The sequence below is a fragment of the Telmatherina bonti genome (genome assembly GCF_933228915.1).
Source record: "Telmatherina bonti genome assembly, chromosome: 7".
NCBI classification, from domain to species: domain Eukaryota; kingdom Metazoa; phylum Chordata; class Actinopteri; order Atheriniformes; family Telmatherinidae; genus Telmatherina; species Telmatherina bonti.
Window position 1 is genome coordinate 11,611,323 of NC_136625.1, and position 17,908 is coordinate 11,629,230.

At 37.2% G+C, this 17,908-nt stretch overlaps 1 protein-coding gene across 1 annotated transcript in view; it reads left to right on the top strand.

Annotated features, from left to right (window-relative positions):
• LOC306758409 (contactin-associated protein-like 4) overlaps nucleotides 1-17,908 on the top strand; it is a gene marked incomplete at both ends in the record, with an annotated part of 125,864 nt that overhangs the window by 54,144 nt on the left and 53,812 nt on the right. Inside the window, 5 exons of the mRNA XM_079243736.1 lie at nucleotides 4,964-5,157; nucleotides 8,187-8,334; nucleotides 8,950-9,153; nucleotides 14,736-14,902; nucleotides 15,051-15,176. Of these exons, the coding sequence (XP_079099862.1) occupies nucleotides 4,964-5,157; nucleotides 8,187-8,334; nucleotides 8,950-9,153; nucleotides 14,736-14,902; nucleotides 15,051-15,176 (839 nt within the window). The remainder of the gene's footprint in view (nucleotides 1-4,963; nucleotides 5,158-8,186; nucleotides 8,335-8,949; nucleotides 9,154-14,735; nucleotides 14,903-15,050; nucleotides 15,177-17,908) is intronic.

Here is a 17,908-nt window from a genome sequence, read left to right on the forward strand (position 1 = left end):
GGGAGAGGGAAGTCTGGGCTTCCCTGCTTAGGCTGCTGCCCCTGCGACCCGACCCTGGATAAGCGGCTGAAGATGAAGATGAAGAAAAGAGGAAGATACAACATGTGGTCAAATCTATGTATAAATTATTCATGACAGCACAGGAAATCTGAAGCTCATGTTGAATAGCACCCATCAGTGTCCTGAAAAGCTGAGCAACAACAGGGTCTCAGAGAGGACCCTGATTTTCACAGCTAATGCTTACAGACTGGATTGTTAAACAAAAGATAAACTTTTGACTCCTAAAGGAGGACTCATAAGTGTTTTGTCCAACCAGTCTGATTGTTCCTTTTGAACTTGACTGCTTGTGCTGTCTGGATGCAAATGAGACAGAAAATGTGGACTGCGAGTGTTATGGCAGAGTAACATGTTGCAGTCTAAGTGGTGTTAACTTGGCAGTAAGTAGCAAAATGATATACTGATTCAAGCATTGTCTGTCATTGTGAGGAGAAAACTGAGCCTGAAAGTGAAACATTAAATCTAAGAGCTACTCCACCCAAAGGATGCAAACATGTGGGGAAAAGGCTCTGTCGCTGTTGGCCAGAGGAAATTATGTGCAAATCTGATCACAGCTTTTGCAAAAAGAAAAAAAAATCAGGTTTTGTTCTAAAATGATGGCCCTCCTGCTGAAACAAAGGACTGACAACACATTGGTGACAGGACCAAAAAAACAAAAACACAAGCTTTGATTATGGCAGCATTCCCTGTAGCACTATTTCTGGGATTGATGATGGGAGAGTCTGACCACCCTCAACCAATCCAAGGGATTCCCATTGGGGTTTAGTTCTGGACTCAGTGGTGGACAATCCATGTGTGAAATGATGTCTCCTGTTTCCTGAACTACTCTTCACAATATGAGCCCAGTTTATTGTGGTATTGTCATTGAACATGGCCGTGCGATCTGGGAAGATGGAAAAACCTGCTCATTCGGTATATTCAGGTATCAGCTGACCTCATTCTTGGGGCACAAAATCTTCCTGAACTTAGACCTGAACCTTGACCTGACCAGCTGCAGCAACTCCAGATCATAGACCGCCACATCTGCCTCTCTTCTTACCCAGATCCTCCCATCATTCTGGATGTGGGTAAACCCGGACTCATCCGACCACATGATCATCTTCCACTGATCCAGATTCCAGTCTTTATGCTCTCTAACAAATTAAACTTGTTTAGCCTCATTGATTAGTGGTTTTTTTATAGCTAGACAGCTGTTTGTGTAGAAATGTTCTTACTTTCAACTGTAGCTCCAGCTGTCTTTCAACAGTTAGGAGGTTGATTCCAGGTTTCCCCTGACGACATGCCAAAGCATCCTAGTGCAAAACACTGAACCTAAAGTTGCCCCCCGATGTGTGTGTGAATGGGTGACTGTGCCATGTAGTGTAAAGTGCTCTGAGTGATGAATATGACTGGAAAAGCTCTGGTACAAGTCCATCATTTACCATTTCATGCATAGTAGCCTTATAGTGGACACTTATTACAAGCTTCTTCTCTTGCATATTCATGAATAAGGATGGTATTTTTGTAAATAAACCACTTAAGTGGATGTTAGTGAGTCATCTAATACATTTCCACTCACTGGAGAATAAATAAATATATGATATAATGTAACATAATGTAACTATGCAACTTTGCATTAAACAGGCACGGAAAATGATACAGCTATATTTTATTGAAGATTTACGTAATATAATTATGATTATATATTATTTTATAAATATTTTATAGCATACATTAAAATAAATCCAAAATCATGATAAATTCTAAATGTCACTGATAAACAAAAAATGATTGCGTATGTCTGTGGACATAAAATACTGTATTTAAAAAATGTTGCATTGGTTTCTATTAATTCATGCATGAAAGGGTTAAACACAGCCTCATGCTTTACTTCTATATCACCATACGTTTGAGGGATTGCAGATTACGATGATGCAGGAGTTTTTTCCAACCACATCTCCTCCTGAAAGACAGTGGTTCCCGACTATCCCTCCAGTTTGTAATCATGCATCGGACTGTTCTTAACCCAACCGTAATAGTTTCTGAAATCTCCTCAGATGTTTTTCCCGATTCATGCCAACTTTTTGACCCTTTTGATACAGACTAACTTCTTTTCAACAACCACAAAATGCATCTTCCCACATAGCTGCTTAAGAAAGGAGAAGGCTAAATAACGTGTTCCCAGCTGGAAGACAATCGCCGATGTAATTATTCAGTTGGAGGATCCTACCTGTTTGCTGAGTTACATTCAGGTGGCAACTGTTGTGTATTCACATAATTTATTATTTAAATTCTATTCAAGAGCTTGTTGACTTCAAATGTTTATGTGTCAAGTATCTTCTCTTATTTATGTAATAATGGCAGGTTAAAATATGCATCTTGCCATGCATGTGTGTGCATACATGCACATGTTTTTAATAGACAGAAAAGATCTGCATACCAACTGATGGGGACTTTCTTTTTAGCATGGGGACAGTTAATTTGTCCCCACATATACAAAGTCATTTAAAGAGTGAAGAATGTTGTTAAGTTTGTTTCACAATAGTTACAAATTGTCAACAATTGTCAACAAAAAACTTTGACAGACATTTCTCTTGCACTGCAAAGCTGTGTTAACCTATGTTTTATTAACATTACATGATTAAATGTGTGTGTTTTCATGGTCTTATGTATGAGGATCAGATCACTGTCAAGACGGGGATGCGGGCCCAAATGCAGAGATGAGCTACAGGGATGCAGATTCAAGACTGATTTATTTTAACCAAAGGAACTCAGGGGACTAACGCAGGAAACTAGTACAACAAAATGATCCAGCAAAGAAAACCAACAAGTGAGGACTATAAATACACTGAACCAAACGAGACACAGGTGACACAGATGAACTAACTGAACACAGGTGAAACTAATGAACATGGAACCTAGACACCAGAGAACTAAACAAGGCAAACTACAAACCAGAACAGGAAACCAGAACTAAGGAGAAACACAAAACACTACATCATGACAATCACATTTGCACACAGATTCTCTTATGCATGCATGTAGTCTCTTTTCACACTCTCACCTGCTTTCATTTCCACATAGACAGTAGTTTTTGTGCTGATGGAAAGTTGGGTCACGTGGATTTTAAATCCGACTTGAGTGTCATATACACTGTAAAATAATCTTTCCCTTTCTTATTGGCAGTAAAAAAAATTGTAATAAATAATTATGCACATTAGTATGTGTGATGACATTCTTCGAACAGTTCAGTCCTGAGGGTCCTGGGGGGCAGGTGTCCTGCTGGTTCAAGATATTTCCTGTATAATTGTACATAACATAATATAATACAATATAATATGATATGATATAATATGATATAATATAATATGATATGATATGATATGATATGATATGATATGATATAATATAATATAATATGATATGATATGATATGATATGATATAATATAATATAATATAATATAATATAATATGATATGATATGATATGATATGATATAATATAATATAATATAATATAATATAATATAATATAATATAATATAATACAAAGTAACTGTAATTGTCCAACATTCTGATCAGTCTGCAGCTCTGTTCCATGTTTAGTGTCAAGGAACATATTAGTGAAGTGGCTCACAGGGTAAACATGACACACACAAACATGAATAACACTGTTGCCATGGTGCCATACTGACACTGGCACTTAACTAAAAACAGGGGTTTTACATAAGTTTGACATTTTTTTTCTACAATATATTTCAAACTACTTGGTCAGAGTTAGGAATGAAATTGGTAAAGGTATGGAACAATAAAGCTGTAATAACATATGGCATCAAAAGTACTGGGGTTGTTTTCCTTAATAACAGGGTGCAGAGTGCCGATGCAAAAATATCCAGGACACACAAAGCACACATTAAATTAAAATACACTCATCTGAAAGTAGTATTTAACTGTTAGTTTGTTTTTGCGTGTAATTAGTTTACTTTAATGTCATTTTTTTTCCTAATGCAATTACTTCATGTATGTTAAAGACACACTGCCATTTTCCTGCCTCACGCCCCCTATCAACGGCTAATTTAGCATCCATCTTGCATCCTACCTGACCTGTTAGCTCTCTCCAGCCAGCAAAAACCGATCTGACAATGTTGTTTTGTCCCTTTCTCTGTTTTCATCTTCTTGCATTTCTTTGCTGAATCAGCAACGTTGTGTGTTCAAAACAGCCGGTTCCTTGTTATACCGTGAAGCAAAACGTTACGTAGCATCCCGGATTTAAAAGTCATATAGTGTGGTTTCTTAACCTTGGGGCAATGCTGGGAAGCAGCGGCTCGAATAGATGTCACTGTGTCAACGAACAAGTCCAGGACGCAGAGTTTTAAGGTCAGAAAGTTAAGCAAGGGGTCTTTAAAGATGTTCAAAATGGAGGTTTAAAAGTCACAGTCTATGGTGCATTTGGGTTCTGAAAATGGGAAATTTACGCCGCAGTTCAACTAAATGCAGTTAAAATGTCAACCAAACACGAGACACACATAAAAATCTGTCAAAGCGTCTGAAAGCGTTGGAAATCAGCTGATGTTTTTACTTTACTTTGATCTGTGACAAAGGATTTCTCACACACATTTTCCAGGTATAACTATTAACAGCATTAAACTCAGCATTTTGGAGTCTTTATTTATAATGTCCTTAATTAAGCAAAATCTCTGTGGTATTAAATTAATCAGTAGTCAGTTCCATAGCAAGCTGGCTGATCCATCAGAAAGACGGTTTTAAGTTATTTGGGCAGAGATTTCCTTTGTTGTACCAGAGACACGGTCACTGATTTTAGGAGCCACGTTCAGCATCATTCCTCACATTTAAGCGTGTGCACGTGACTTCAGATTTTCTTCTTCACTTTCAAATCAATAATTGCAAACATTCTTCTTTCAACAGGAGCTGGAGGCTGGTCGCCTCTCGTCTCAGACAGGTATCAGTGGCTGGAGGTCGACTTGGGTGAGCGCACCAAGATCTCCGCCGTCGCCACACAGGGACGGTACGGCAGCTCCGATTGGCTGACGTCCTACCTACTGATGTTTAGTGACACAGGACACAACTGGAAACAGTACAGACAGGAGGACAGTACAGGGGTGAGTTAAAACTGACGGCCACATCTGTTTTTATTCTCAATTAATCAATAAAACTCAAGGCAGACAAAAGAACTGAAATAGCAGTCAAATGAGCATTTTAGGCACCTTGAAAACTAAACAAACACAAGTGAATAAAACTGTAATATAAATCTCAGGTGAAAATGAACACCACTCAAGTTAATTGCAGCTAATTTCACTAAACTGCTGTACCGGTCATATTTACCGTTGATCTGGTGTTTAACAGTGCTGCTCTGCAGGGATCAGCCTGTCCTGTACAGATAATCACTGTCATCAGCAGCCTTTGACTCTTCATTAATAATGGATGAACTAATGAAAGAGCTCTGCTGAATGTGCTGACCTTTTGCCAAAACACTTGAAGCTGCTGTTGATGGACACAGAAAGGGGACAAAGAGGTCTAGACCGTGCTGTGCAGTTTGCAATGCAAGCAGTTTGCGCTCGTTGCATTAAAATTCAAAGCTGGAGTGCTGAGAGAACGTTGTATTTAACCTGTATGTGCATAAATAAACATGCAGGAGAGGTGTTTAGTCCTTTACCCAAAGGAATCATGTTCAATCTGTATAAAAAAAAAAAAAACAAGTGTGAAAATATAATTACTCCTTTTAATTAAACAGATAAATAGTTTAAAGATGCTGATATGTGGATTCAACCTTATGGAGATAAAGTATCATTTATGATGCATACAATTTATGAGAAATGTTGTAACATCTTATGGTAGAAATCCTGTTGAACACAATCTGACACTGATCTTCTGCCCCCTGATCAGTACCAGGAAGCAGCAGATGGCACTATAATATTTCTGACATATCACATGGTAATAAATGATAAATATCACCCCAATTATTTTTGTTACACTTAGTCAAAAAAAAAAAACAAATAAAGACCTCATATTAAAAAAAAAAAAAGGACTTTTCTTTTCGTTTATTCATGGGTCAGGCTTTACCAGCCTTACTGGTTCAACCATAACCGTGGAATATATAGGGGTGGGAAAATCGGGTTGAAAAATCAAATGTCGCACAATTTTAGAATAGATTTTCATGTTAAAAAATCTATTTTTTTATTAATAAAAATAACCCATTACAATTTTTTATTGTTTTTATTGATCTTTGTCCTTGTCTTCTTAGGTGTTATAGCAGCAGAATGATGGTCTCACTGCTGTTTTGTTTTTTTCCTAACTGAAATCAAGAAAAAATTATGTGCAAAAAACAGTTTTGTCCATTTGTTTTTTTTTTTTTTTTTTTTGTCTTTAGTCTACAAAAATCAGCAATATCGAGGAATTGTGATAATTGCAATTTAAATCAAATCGGCACAAAAAAATGGGAATCGAATTGCGACAAAAGCATATTGTCACAGCCCTAGTGTTAAATTTACCAAGACAGCCAGCGGTTGGCATCACAGCAGAAAATACTGTAAGAGGAAAGGAATATGGCAACATTTTTCACAGATACAGTTAGCTAATATGAAAGAGAAAATAGTGATTCTTCATTAGATGATTGGAATTGGTGTACTCTGAGAGAATTTGTCATTATAAAATGTAGTTTTATCAAACGTGTATTCGTACAAAAATAAATCTACAAATACAATAAACATTTTGATTTAAATTTGGATGCTAGGGAGTTGGTTTCGCCTCCAATGCTGCATTCTTAGCAGCATCCGAGCAGAGAAGAGAACTGAGATGAGTTGAGTCACTCTGGAACTGTCTAGAGGCAGTTTTCAGCTTCTTGTCTAATTAAGGACAGTTCACCCACCGCATTTTTCTGGCTCCTGGGGTTGGAGGCAGACAGGACCACTGAGGACCAGCGTCAGAATGGCAGGACGAGAAGCCAAGTGGTCGTTCATTTCTCAGTGGAACAAAATGATTCACCATTCCAGTTCCCAGTTAACAGTGACGTGTCTTGTTTGCACTCTGAGCTAAAAATCTCTTCAGTGGCTTTAATTTTAAACTAAACAGTTGTGTGTAAAGCAGTGTATCCAAGGTGAGTACACACATCTGCCCATGGTACTTTTCGTCCTTTAGAGTCCAGAGAGGACCATTTAAATGGGTGACTCCAGTGTTGAGGATCTTCTCTGGAAAAACGCTCGCAGATTAAAAACATTTTGACTTCACTTTACAGAAACTGCACAAACGCAGTCATATTGTGCCGTATGTCTGCACCTCGAGGGGTCAGTCCAACTACTGTAAAGATGCCGTCAGATGAAACTAGATGGTGAGAAGCTGGGTCCACATCATGTTTACTGGGTTTCTACTCTTTGTTGTTCCTATTTCTCTTCCCATTACTTTTCCACTTAAGGATGGAACTATTTCCTCAAACACTTTACTGTTCTCTTACAATCTTGTGTTTTTAAAGGATGAAATTACTGTAAAACAAGGTGGCTGTCCACTATTTTAGGAGCATGTGGAAAAATAAAAGAAAAGTTTACCAACAACCTCCGAATCTAATTCATTCCTCCCAGCTCTAAAATTGACTAGTATATATGCAACATCTTCAGATTAATGTACAACTAAGACTATAATCTGTAATATTGTGCATCATTTACTGGTTTTCAGCTTTGGATAAACTCATTGCAAGCTGCTATGATCCAGACACAAAACATATGCAGTGTGTTCACAACATCAGCTAAAACTTCATCACTACAGCAGAGCAAACCGTCATTATTACAAAAGAATTAATAAGTTAATTATCTGTCTGAAAGTTAACCTACATGTCAACTTCAAGGGTGGTCTATAATTATGAATGAAAACAACATGGAGGAGATGGAAGCTAATAAAGAGAGCAATTAATCTGGCATTCATGATAAAAAGCAAGAGAAACGCAAGCAGAGGGGAATGTCTCTGTGGAATAACATCTCACTGTACACCTTTTTTCATTTGAGGTTTTTATTATTATATGTCTAAATGTTATCTTTAGGAATACTATCCATGCCTTTAATGCCGAAAATTATAAAAAAAATATCATATTTAGTGATAGAAAATGATTTCAGTTTGTTAACGTGTTACGTTGTGTCGCCAGTCTTTTCCAGGTAACAGCAATGCAGACAGCGTGGTTCAGTACAAGCTGCAGCAGCCTGTGGTCGCTCGCTTCCTTCACCTCGTTCCTCTGGCCTGGAATCCCAGCGGCCGGATCGGACTGCGGTTGGAGACCTATGGATGCCCTTACTGTGAGCGTGATCCTCTTTGCTGCAGACTGGACTTTTATTTCCCTTTTATTAGAAAGGAGCTTCTCAAAGTGCACTTTTCATCCTGGATTCAATGCAGAATGTTTACTCTTTATTCATTTTTAACATTCCTAAAGTTTTATGATTGATATTCCAGGTGGACCCAAACTGGCAAGTTTTGCAAGTGTTTTTATGGACTTATCGATCACCATATGGTGGTAAACATAAACAAAGATTTTTTGTTGGGCTGCTATCGACTGGCTTTGGACATTATATATCAGAGCATTACACCAGCCCTGAGACTGGCTGAAGTGGACCGAGAGACTTTAATGCTAGTGTACACACACAAACACACAGATAGATGTCATTTGATTAGATTTGGATTATTTCTTATCACTAAAACTCATATCTGTTGTCAACCAAAAGGCTACATTTCTCTGCAATCAATGACCATTTTGCAGTTTAACAGAACACAAACTTTTTATCTTGTCGGGTCAAATATGTTTCAGTAAAAACTTTTTGCTCGTTCTAATAATGCTTTGTCTTTTACACCATATTATAAGATAATTTCTTATGATTTTAAAGCTCTGATGGTTCGTTCTCTGTTTGGCTTCTCAGCCTCCGATGTGGTGAGTTTTGACGGCAGCGGTGGTCTGACGTACCGGCTGAGTCCCGGGACGAGGTGGACGTCCAGAGATGTTCTCACCCTGAAGTTTAAAACTCTGAGGAATTCTGGGATACTACTGCAGGCACAGGGGCAGGAAGGACACCGTCTTAGTTTGGAGTTAGAGAGAGGACAGCTACAGCTACTGGTCAGACAAGGTACAACACACTGCTGTACACTGACAGATGCTAAATGGTCCCAAATATTCTACTACAATACAATATTTTACAGTCAAATAGCAAAAGTCTCATCATAAACAGGTTGAAATGAGAGGATTGTTGAGACATGAAAGTATTAGAGCTTCTCTATTTATTATTATTGTGGCCAAAAGGTTCACAATGGCAATATTATCATGATATTAATAGAATATATGAATGATAGAATATTATTGAGACACCTTTCTTTGTTTTTACAGTTTTTCCCCCATTTTTTCCAGAAGCTTTTCTAGAACTTGCACTTGATAATGTTTTGATTTCCTCTGCTGAGATCAACTCATGATATTTTATCATAATTGCATCATAAATAGTCATATAAGCTAAAATGATCTTCATTATATGAAGATTGGATATAATGTTTTTCAATATCTGATCAAATTAAATAATTTCAACCAACATTATCTTTCTATTTGTGTCACACAGCAGCCAACTGAGACTTAAATTGTTTTTAGATGGATTAGCTTTTAAACACCCACCCCTCATTCTGATTGGTTAAAATCTTAGTTTCCACTTTTCTGCTGCATCCCAGTCCAGTTACAGCCATGATGGATGGCAGCTGTTCGGTCTAGTATGTGTTTGGACTGGACTCAGCAAGACCTGAGTTTTGTCAGGAGTGTGTGTGCATGTGTGCGTGAGTAAATGGAGTTAAACCAGGGGTTGTCAGGCTGCTACGCTGAGTCCTCACCGTCTGGCACACCTCTCACCAGGAGCCCCATCTGGCCGTCCAAACACCTTATCAATACGTCCATATTCTCTTCCTTCTCCATCTCTCATAACACCCTTCCTCCATCACTCCCTCCTCTTTTCTCATTTTTAAAAAGAAATCAAACATTTTTGGGGAATATCTATTGCTCTTCTGCAGACACTCGTTTTCCACTAACTGTGCTTAACTAACTTAAAAAAAACAAATAAAGTTGCAATATAATAATAACATGAGACTTGTTTTTAGTTAGTAAATCAGAAAAACTAAAATGTAATTCCCCAACTTCTACACATCACTACGTTTTTACAATCGTCATGCCTACATCTGTCTGTGTCTTCATAGCTTTTGCCCAAAGGATGAAGCCTAAAGTGTCCCAAACATGTCAAAATGATAAAAAGCAAGAGAAACGCAAGCAGAGGGGAATGTCTCTGTGGAATAACATCTCACTGTACACCTTTTTTCATTTAAGGTTTCTATTAATATTATATGTCTAAATATTTATCTTTAGGAATACTCTCCATTCCTTTAATGCCCAAAATCATATTTCAAAACATATATATATATATATATATATATATATATATATATATATATATATATATATATATATATATATATATATATATATATATATGTATATATACATATATATATATAATTATTATTATGAATGGAAACTGTAGCAGAACATTAAAAAAAAAAAAAAAAACTAAAACAGAACACAGATGATAGAAGAGAAATTAAATAGATTTTGCAAAGTGCTGGAAGCATCAAAATAGGACTTTTTGTTATTGCTTCTTCTTTTGTTCCCTTTCAATTTTTCCATTTCCTTGTTTGTCTCCCCAGATCTATCACATCAAAAAAGGCATTTTCACTTTGTTTTCTATCTATACGTGTCACTTTTCTCTTTTTTTTCCTTTTGTGTCTGTGTTACAACAACACTTTGTACAGAGTTTTGGTCTCTGAGTTGGATGTCCTTCACATTTCTGCTGCTTTCTGCATTATCGCTGGTTTTTATCTGGGTTTTTTTTTTTCCCTCTTACTGCTGTGCTCTCCATTGGCTTTTTAGGTTTGTGTAATTTTTCTCATCTGTTTTGTGCACTGACCCTGAGCTCACGCATGGTCCACTCTGTTTTGCTAACAGAAGCACATCCATCACAGACCCCTACGGCGCAGTTTGCTTGAAAGAGGTGACACAGAATAGCGGTCATATGACAACAACAAAATGCTGGAAAACAGAGCAATTAGACAACTGTGTTTGTTTAGTTCAAATGTGTGGTATAATTGTCTTTTCAGCTGTTATATAAATCGATGATGCCCACATTGAGTCAGCTTGGAGAGACACTAATTGGTCCACGGTGCACTGTACTGTGAAGCTTTTAAGAATTATGGATGTTTTTTGTTGCATATTAAGCCTTGAAAACTTTTGTTATCTGTCACTTTTTAAAATCTTTTTCAAAACAGACCTTTTTACATAATTAAAGAGCTTTAGCGTAAATAAATAAGTATTAATGATAATAATGGACAACTGCAACGCACTCTATTCTAGAGTTAATCACAGTGAACTTTATCGATTGCCGTTAGTCCAAATTGCCACTGCATGCCTTTTAACAGGAAACAAAAAATATGAGCACATCTCTTCTATTCTTGCATCTTTGCACTGGCTTTCCATTCATTTTAGAATTGATTTTGAGATTGTGTTGTTTGTTTTTAAGGCGTTGAATGGACTGGCCCCGATATACATTTCTGACCTTATCCAAATTTACACTATGCCGCTCGCTCTGAGGTCGGAGCGCCAGAGCCAGCTTATGGTCTTAAAGACGAGGCTTAAAACTCGAGGGGACCTAAACGGTGGAATGCCCTGACCCCCCCATGTCAAAATGGTCCCCACCCTGGAATGTTTTAAGTCTCGTCTTAAAACTCACTTTTATTCCCTGGCTTTTAACAACGAGTGAGTTGTGTGGTCCTCTGTGTCTTTTTTAATTTAATTTTATTTGATTTTATTAAATTATTTCTTATATATTAAGATTGATTTTAGGCTTATTTGTATTTATTGCTATTGTTAAATTGTTTACGTTTATAAAATGTGTTGTATAAATAAAGTGGATTGGATTGGACTGGTTAATAATAAATCATAAAGAGAAGAAGAATCCAGTACATCATAAACTTTGGATCTGGAATCTCAAACACACACTTAATATATAGAAGTGTGTTCATAATTCATATCAGTTCCCATTAATTCATATCAGTTCCCATTAATTCATATCAGTTCCCATTGATTTATGTCTGTAAAACTGTCTGCTATGACATGAACAAAGCAGAGCCGGGTGTTGGTGGTAATCCTCTGCTTTGGATCATTGACTACGATGACACGATGTATTTTCATTCAGAAATCACGATTCAGAATTAAAACTTCCAAACTAACAATATCCTCCTACGAGTTTACATGGAAACAATAATTCTGAATTGAGGTTTACATGGAAACACGTACTTACTTTACTCCGCTTTAGATTGGCGCGTTGAGAAGGGTTCTGATTTGACAGCAGGAAGACGTGATGTATTGACGTCTGCTGGAAATAAACAAAGTTCGCTTCCTGCTTTTTGGTCGTAACAAGGACAACTAGATAATAAGTACCCGTTTTGCTGCTATTTCGATTATTGACATATATTGATTTTGAAGTACTAGCTTGACACGAGCATACTATTGCACTTTTTTTAAGCAGTTGGGAAGGAGAAGGAAAATTGACAACTGGAATTTAAACTCCCATGTAAACGTGGTCACTGTGGATTTTCACAATATAAAACAGAGTACGTACTTTTCTAGCTAGAATAATAGGACAGTTAGACTTTTCTCCTTTTTCAATCATATTTTCTTTATCTAATGTATCTTCTTCTTGTTCCAAGATCTAGAACATAATTAGTGGCAAAAAAAAAATATTGACATCAGGGTGATTTAAATAAACTATTAAAAAAATTGTAGTGAATAAAAATAAAAAAAAAACAACTAAATATGACCTGAACCAATAAAGTACCATTTCAGAGTCCACCCAAGTTTCCAGCTTCTTCTGCAGGATTCTGCATCCTACAGCACAAAAAAAGGCCTGATCCAGCAAAATCAGCACCGATACTTGACCAGAATCAATATTCAATCTAATGTCATTTAACACTGACCAGAGTTGTTTCGTTGCCGCGATGAGGTTCGAAGCCTAGAAATTTGGCAAGATTTCCACTTTAATTCAAGAAGACTTTGAGCTGATTAAATTCAACTTTCTCTATAATCTTAGATACAAAAACAACATTTTATTACAAGTCATCTCAATAAATCCTCATGGCTTAGCATTTTGGTAACTACAATATTGCGTCTTGCCAGAGTTTAAAATATATGTTTAGAGAAGGTTGAGATGCAGTTCTTTAAGTAACACACCGTGGTCCTGTGTACTCAGATTCACTGAGCACCAGAGTCTGAGTGGAGGAAACAATTCAGTGTTTCTCCACATAAAATATTCAGAAAAGCTCCAAGAATGATGCAAACTTTAAAAAAAAGAGACAGAGAGCTACTCTAACTCCTATGCCTTTGATGCAATATAATCAATCGAATATCACTGGCAGCTTTTAATGTGTATTTTACGTAACAATTTTTCCAGAGTATTATCTGGTGGGCAGCAGCCTTATGTCACACAGATTCCCATCCACCAAAAGTCTGGGCTACTGCAGTAATCCTGACTATTCACCCCTTTAAATCTTATTGTACTGTAAATCTTATTTTCTGTTGTGCCACCATGACTTTGGTATTTGAATTCTTATGTGTACTGATACTATCTTTGTTCAAATTTCTCTACAAATTCATGAGTCCTTCAGGAAGTAACTTCCTGATTTTCAGTGATCCTCCCATATTCAAATAAAACTAGGTCATGGATTTGAGCAAACCATTAGTTTTACATTTTGGGATGCTTAAAAAATGTGACTAGTTATTTTTTATCACCTGAAGAGCAACGTCTGGTTAATGGTTGAATGCGGTTGTAGAATTGATCCCTGCACCTCCTTTCAGTTATTCAGGTCATAATCAAATCATCCGTTCACTGAAACCCTTCATCAATAATTCTGCTTCCTTTTCTCACTACTTTCTACAACATAATAATTGTTCACAAAAGCACTGTCAGTAAAAACCTTTTTTGTTTTCACACCATGCTTTCTTTCTTCTCAAATTGACAAGACTGTCTCATTCTATTTATCCAGACAAACTGTAATCAAACACTGCAAATCATCATTTTCTCAGTCTGGATGAAGTCGGCTTCCTTGTTCACTTTGCACGAAAAGACTTTATAATTTCTCACAAAATATCAAGGATATGTTTGGCTGGCTTCTCACAAACTTTTTGTATTTCTTTGTGAAGTTCAAATTGGAAGTCCCATACGGAAAGCTAATACATTTTTAATGGCTTATTGTATTCAGCTCTTTCTTCTCTTCCTTCTATAAGCAGAAATAGAAAGTTTCCTACTTGGTTCTTTTGGCAATGTTTGCTGAAGTATATCCACTTCGGGTCTGCTGGTGCTCATTTATCATTAATGATGTATCGCTGCAGTTTTTCATATTAAGCATTATAACATATTTGGCTGCAGCTTTTTCAAACAAGTATGCAGATATATTCAGCAGTCTCCTGTGAGATGAGCAAGGCTGACCTCCCAGTGATCCTCCCAGCAGGATGCTGAGAAAATTGAAATATTCAAAGCAGCAAAGAAACTTTTATTAGGCTGAAGGTTAAATAACTATTGAATTTAGTTTTACCCATTACCATTTTGTTCTTTCTCCACCTTGTTCCCAGGTAGGACAGAATCCCGACATGTTGCGTCCCTTGGCAGCCTGTTGGATGATCAGCAGTGGCACTATGTAGCAGTGGAGAGGAGAAGCATTCATCTCAACCTAACTGTGGATAAGCACACGGAGAGGGTTCGAATCCCCACAGAGTTTAGCCACTGGGATATAAAACAGGTTGGATGGAGCACATATACACCGATCATGTGAAATTTTACATTTACATAGTGTCTAACACTGTCATAGATATGCTATAACAGTCCAGATAATATTGCATTTTATGTCATGTACCGGTAATCCTAATCTTCAGTTTGTCTCCATACAGCTGAGTGTGGGGACACTTCAGGGTCTCACTTCTAGGAACTTCCACGGTTGCCTCGAAAACCTGCTGTACAATGGTCTCAACCTGATAGAACTAGTGAAACAAAATGACCACAAAGTTACTGAAGTGGTAAGTTCCTTTACCGTTATAACCAGAACATGGATCCAGGTAGACATGCTAAACTCAAAGAATGAACCTAGTTAAAAGCAACGACTGCACTAATTTTTTTTATCTAAATAAACAGCAGGCGACAGAATCTACTAAATAAAACTGACAACTGCATCTTTCTAATAAAATCAAGGTTTTAAAACTGGACCTCAAGTTGACTGTGGAAACATTTAGCTAAATTAAACATAGCTAAACACGTAAACTAGTTTTCAAAGGTGTATAATAAGGTGACATAATGTAAAAATCCTGTCTGGCAGCTGTTCCAGCCAGTCACTAAACCAGATGAATTTAATTAGCTCAGCTCTAGTGCAGGTAGATGAGTGTGTTAGTGAAACACATCTTTACTAAACACACATATAGATCCAAAAACATTGCTTGGGGGCGGCTGCCGGCTACCTGAGTCTCAGGGTCATCCTGGGCTGCTCCTTGCCTTTGTGTGGGCGGGGCCACATTGGCATGATCACTCTTCTCTGAACACGTTCCACTCTGTATGTTCTGCATGTGACACAGTCACTGAGTCGTCTGCAGGTTTATTCACTAACAGCAGCTAGTTTTCTTTGTCTCTCACTTATATTTAACCTGATAGTTTTTGGTGCTTCTGACACTTGATAGCCTAGTCCTCCGCAGGAGGAATAAGAATCTAAGATTGGCCTGTTTGTGTAGATTTAGATGTGTGTGAATGTATATGTACATGCATTTATATAGGTGAATACGGATGGGTATATATGTGTATGTTTATGCAAATATCTGTTATTTTTCTTTCTTTCTCTCTCTCTTTTTCTCTCTCTATGAGGTGTTTTTTTTCTCTTTCCCTTTGTCTTTCTGTCTCTCTTCTATCTTCTCCAGTCTGGTCCAGCAGTAGAAACTCTGTATTACAATTATACAAAATGAAAAAAGAAATAAAATAAGAATCCAGAAAATCAAGGGGATCATTATACCAGTAATGCTACCCTTGGCAAAGTAAATTTGCTAAGCAGAACACAGCATCCAGACCATCATTCTGCTTGATTAAATGCTGGACAAGACACAAAAAAAAAAGATCCAAAAACAGGGCAGGACTACTACTTTATGGCATCTGGATTACACACCTCTGCTTGTATTAGCTTGAAAAATTGAGAAAAAGAACTTAGTTTTGTTTGGTTAAGTTCAGATTCGCTAAATGCAGTCTTGTTCTGGGCTTATTGTTTTCATCATCAGTGGCAAGAGCTTCAGGAAGTGTAAGCGAACACACTACGATTACAGTTTAAAGGAATTTCTGAGAGTATGAAATGCATCAGTTTAATAAAGCTCAGAGCTGATTCAGTGCAGGATGAAGGTCAGTGCAGCATGCAGCACATAAAGCTCCGGGCTCTTGTGCAGCTTTATATCATGACATAATATGCATTATTCACCAGCTTATCATTTACAGCCTTGTTGTGGCTGTTGCTGATTGATTTGCTGCATTTTATCTCATTTTTATTCAGATGGCACACTTTTACATAGACAGTTATCCAAGAACACTTACACAGAGATCACTGGCATTTCCTTTTACCAAACATTTGGTGACACTGGGGAGAAAAAAGAAAAAAAAAACAACCAAGTTCTCTTATCAGGCAGAAATCTGTGGTAGAATCAGATGATGGGAGGAAAAAGAAAAGAATAGCCTGACAGTAAGATGAAGAAGTTTGAATTGCTTCAGAAATCAGTGGAAATGTGATTTGGTTGCATAAGTACACTTTAAAGGTAGATTATAAAGACTTCATTCGTTGATTTTTAATTCAAAGAGTTGAAGTTAAACTGAAATAAAAGATTAAAAAAGGATCCAATAAGACTTAAAACAATGAAGACTTTAATAAAATAAAATTTGAGCACATCAAATACCTGTACCTGTTCATATATACTACATAAAGCAGCTTTGTTTTTTTAAAGATAATCTTCAGGCTCTTTGATTGTCCTGTTACAGAGCAGAGCACCAATCCCTCGAGAAAACCCAAATGTGCCAGACGGCCTCAGACTGTGCTTGTCCTTATTATTCTCTCTGCTCATTCAGAAACAAACAGAATATTCCACTTGATGTGTTTTCAACTTTTCTTTTAAAATTAAATACCAACCAATTATTCAACACACTACATGAAAAAACACAAAACAGAGTGTGGCTGGAGTCTATCCCAGCCAATCCCAGCGATGAGGCGAGAGGCAGGTTACACCTTGAACAGGTCTGTAGCAGGACAGCTGAAGGTGGCATAGTTAGTCTCATCTTGCCCATTTGGACCTTTTGATGTGTGTGCAGTTATAACAGGAGGAGTTATCTTATTGAGGCGAGGGTGTGAAGTTCTTCTGCAGGGAGTAATCAATACCCTGTTATTATATCTAAAGTACAAACAGAAGAAGCAAACATAAACACGAGAGATGTTCAGAGATTCGTTGTCGTTGCCAGTTTAGTGTAGCATTGTGACTCAGAAGGTATTTGCTACACTTATAACTGCGTTTCCTACAGAGACTAAGTGTTGTTACAACTCTGTGAGGAGGCATTAATACAAAGAAATTAAGAATGTGGGTGGAGGAGGATTGTCGTGAGTGCTCTGGGTTTTTTAAAGGAACTTTTTTACTTTGTGTTGTGTGGCAACACAGCCCACTCCAACATGAATTATTGCACATCACTGTAAGTGTACTACAAAGGACTTTCAGATGCCATCTGTGTTTTCAGAGTTATA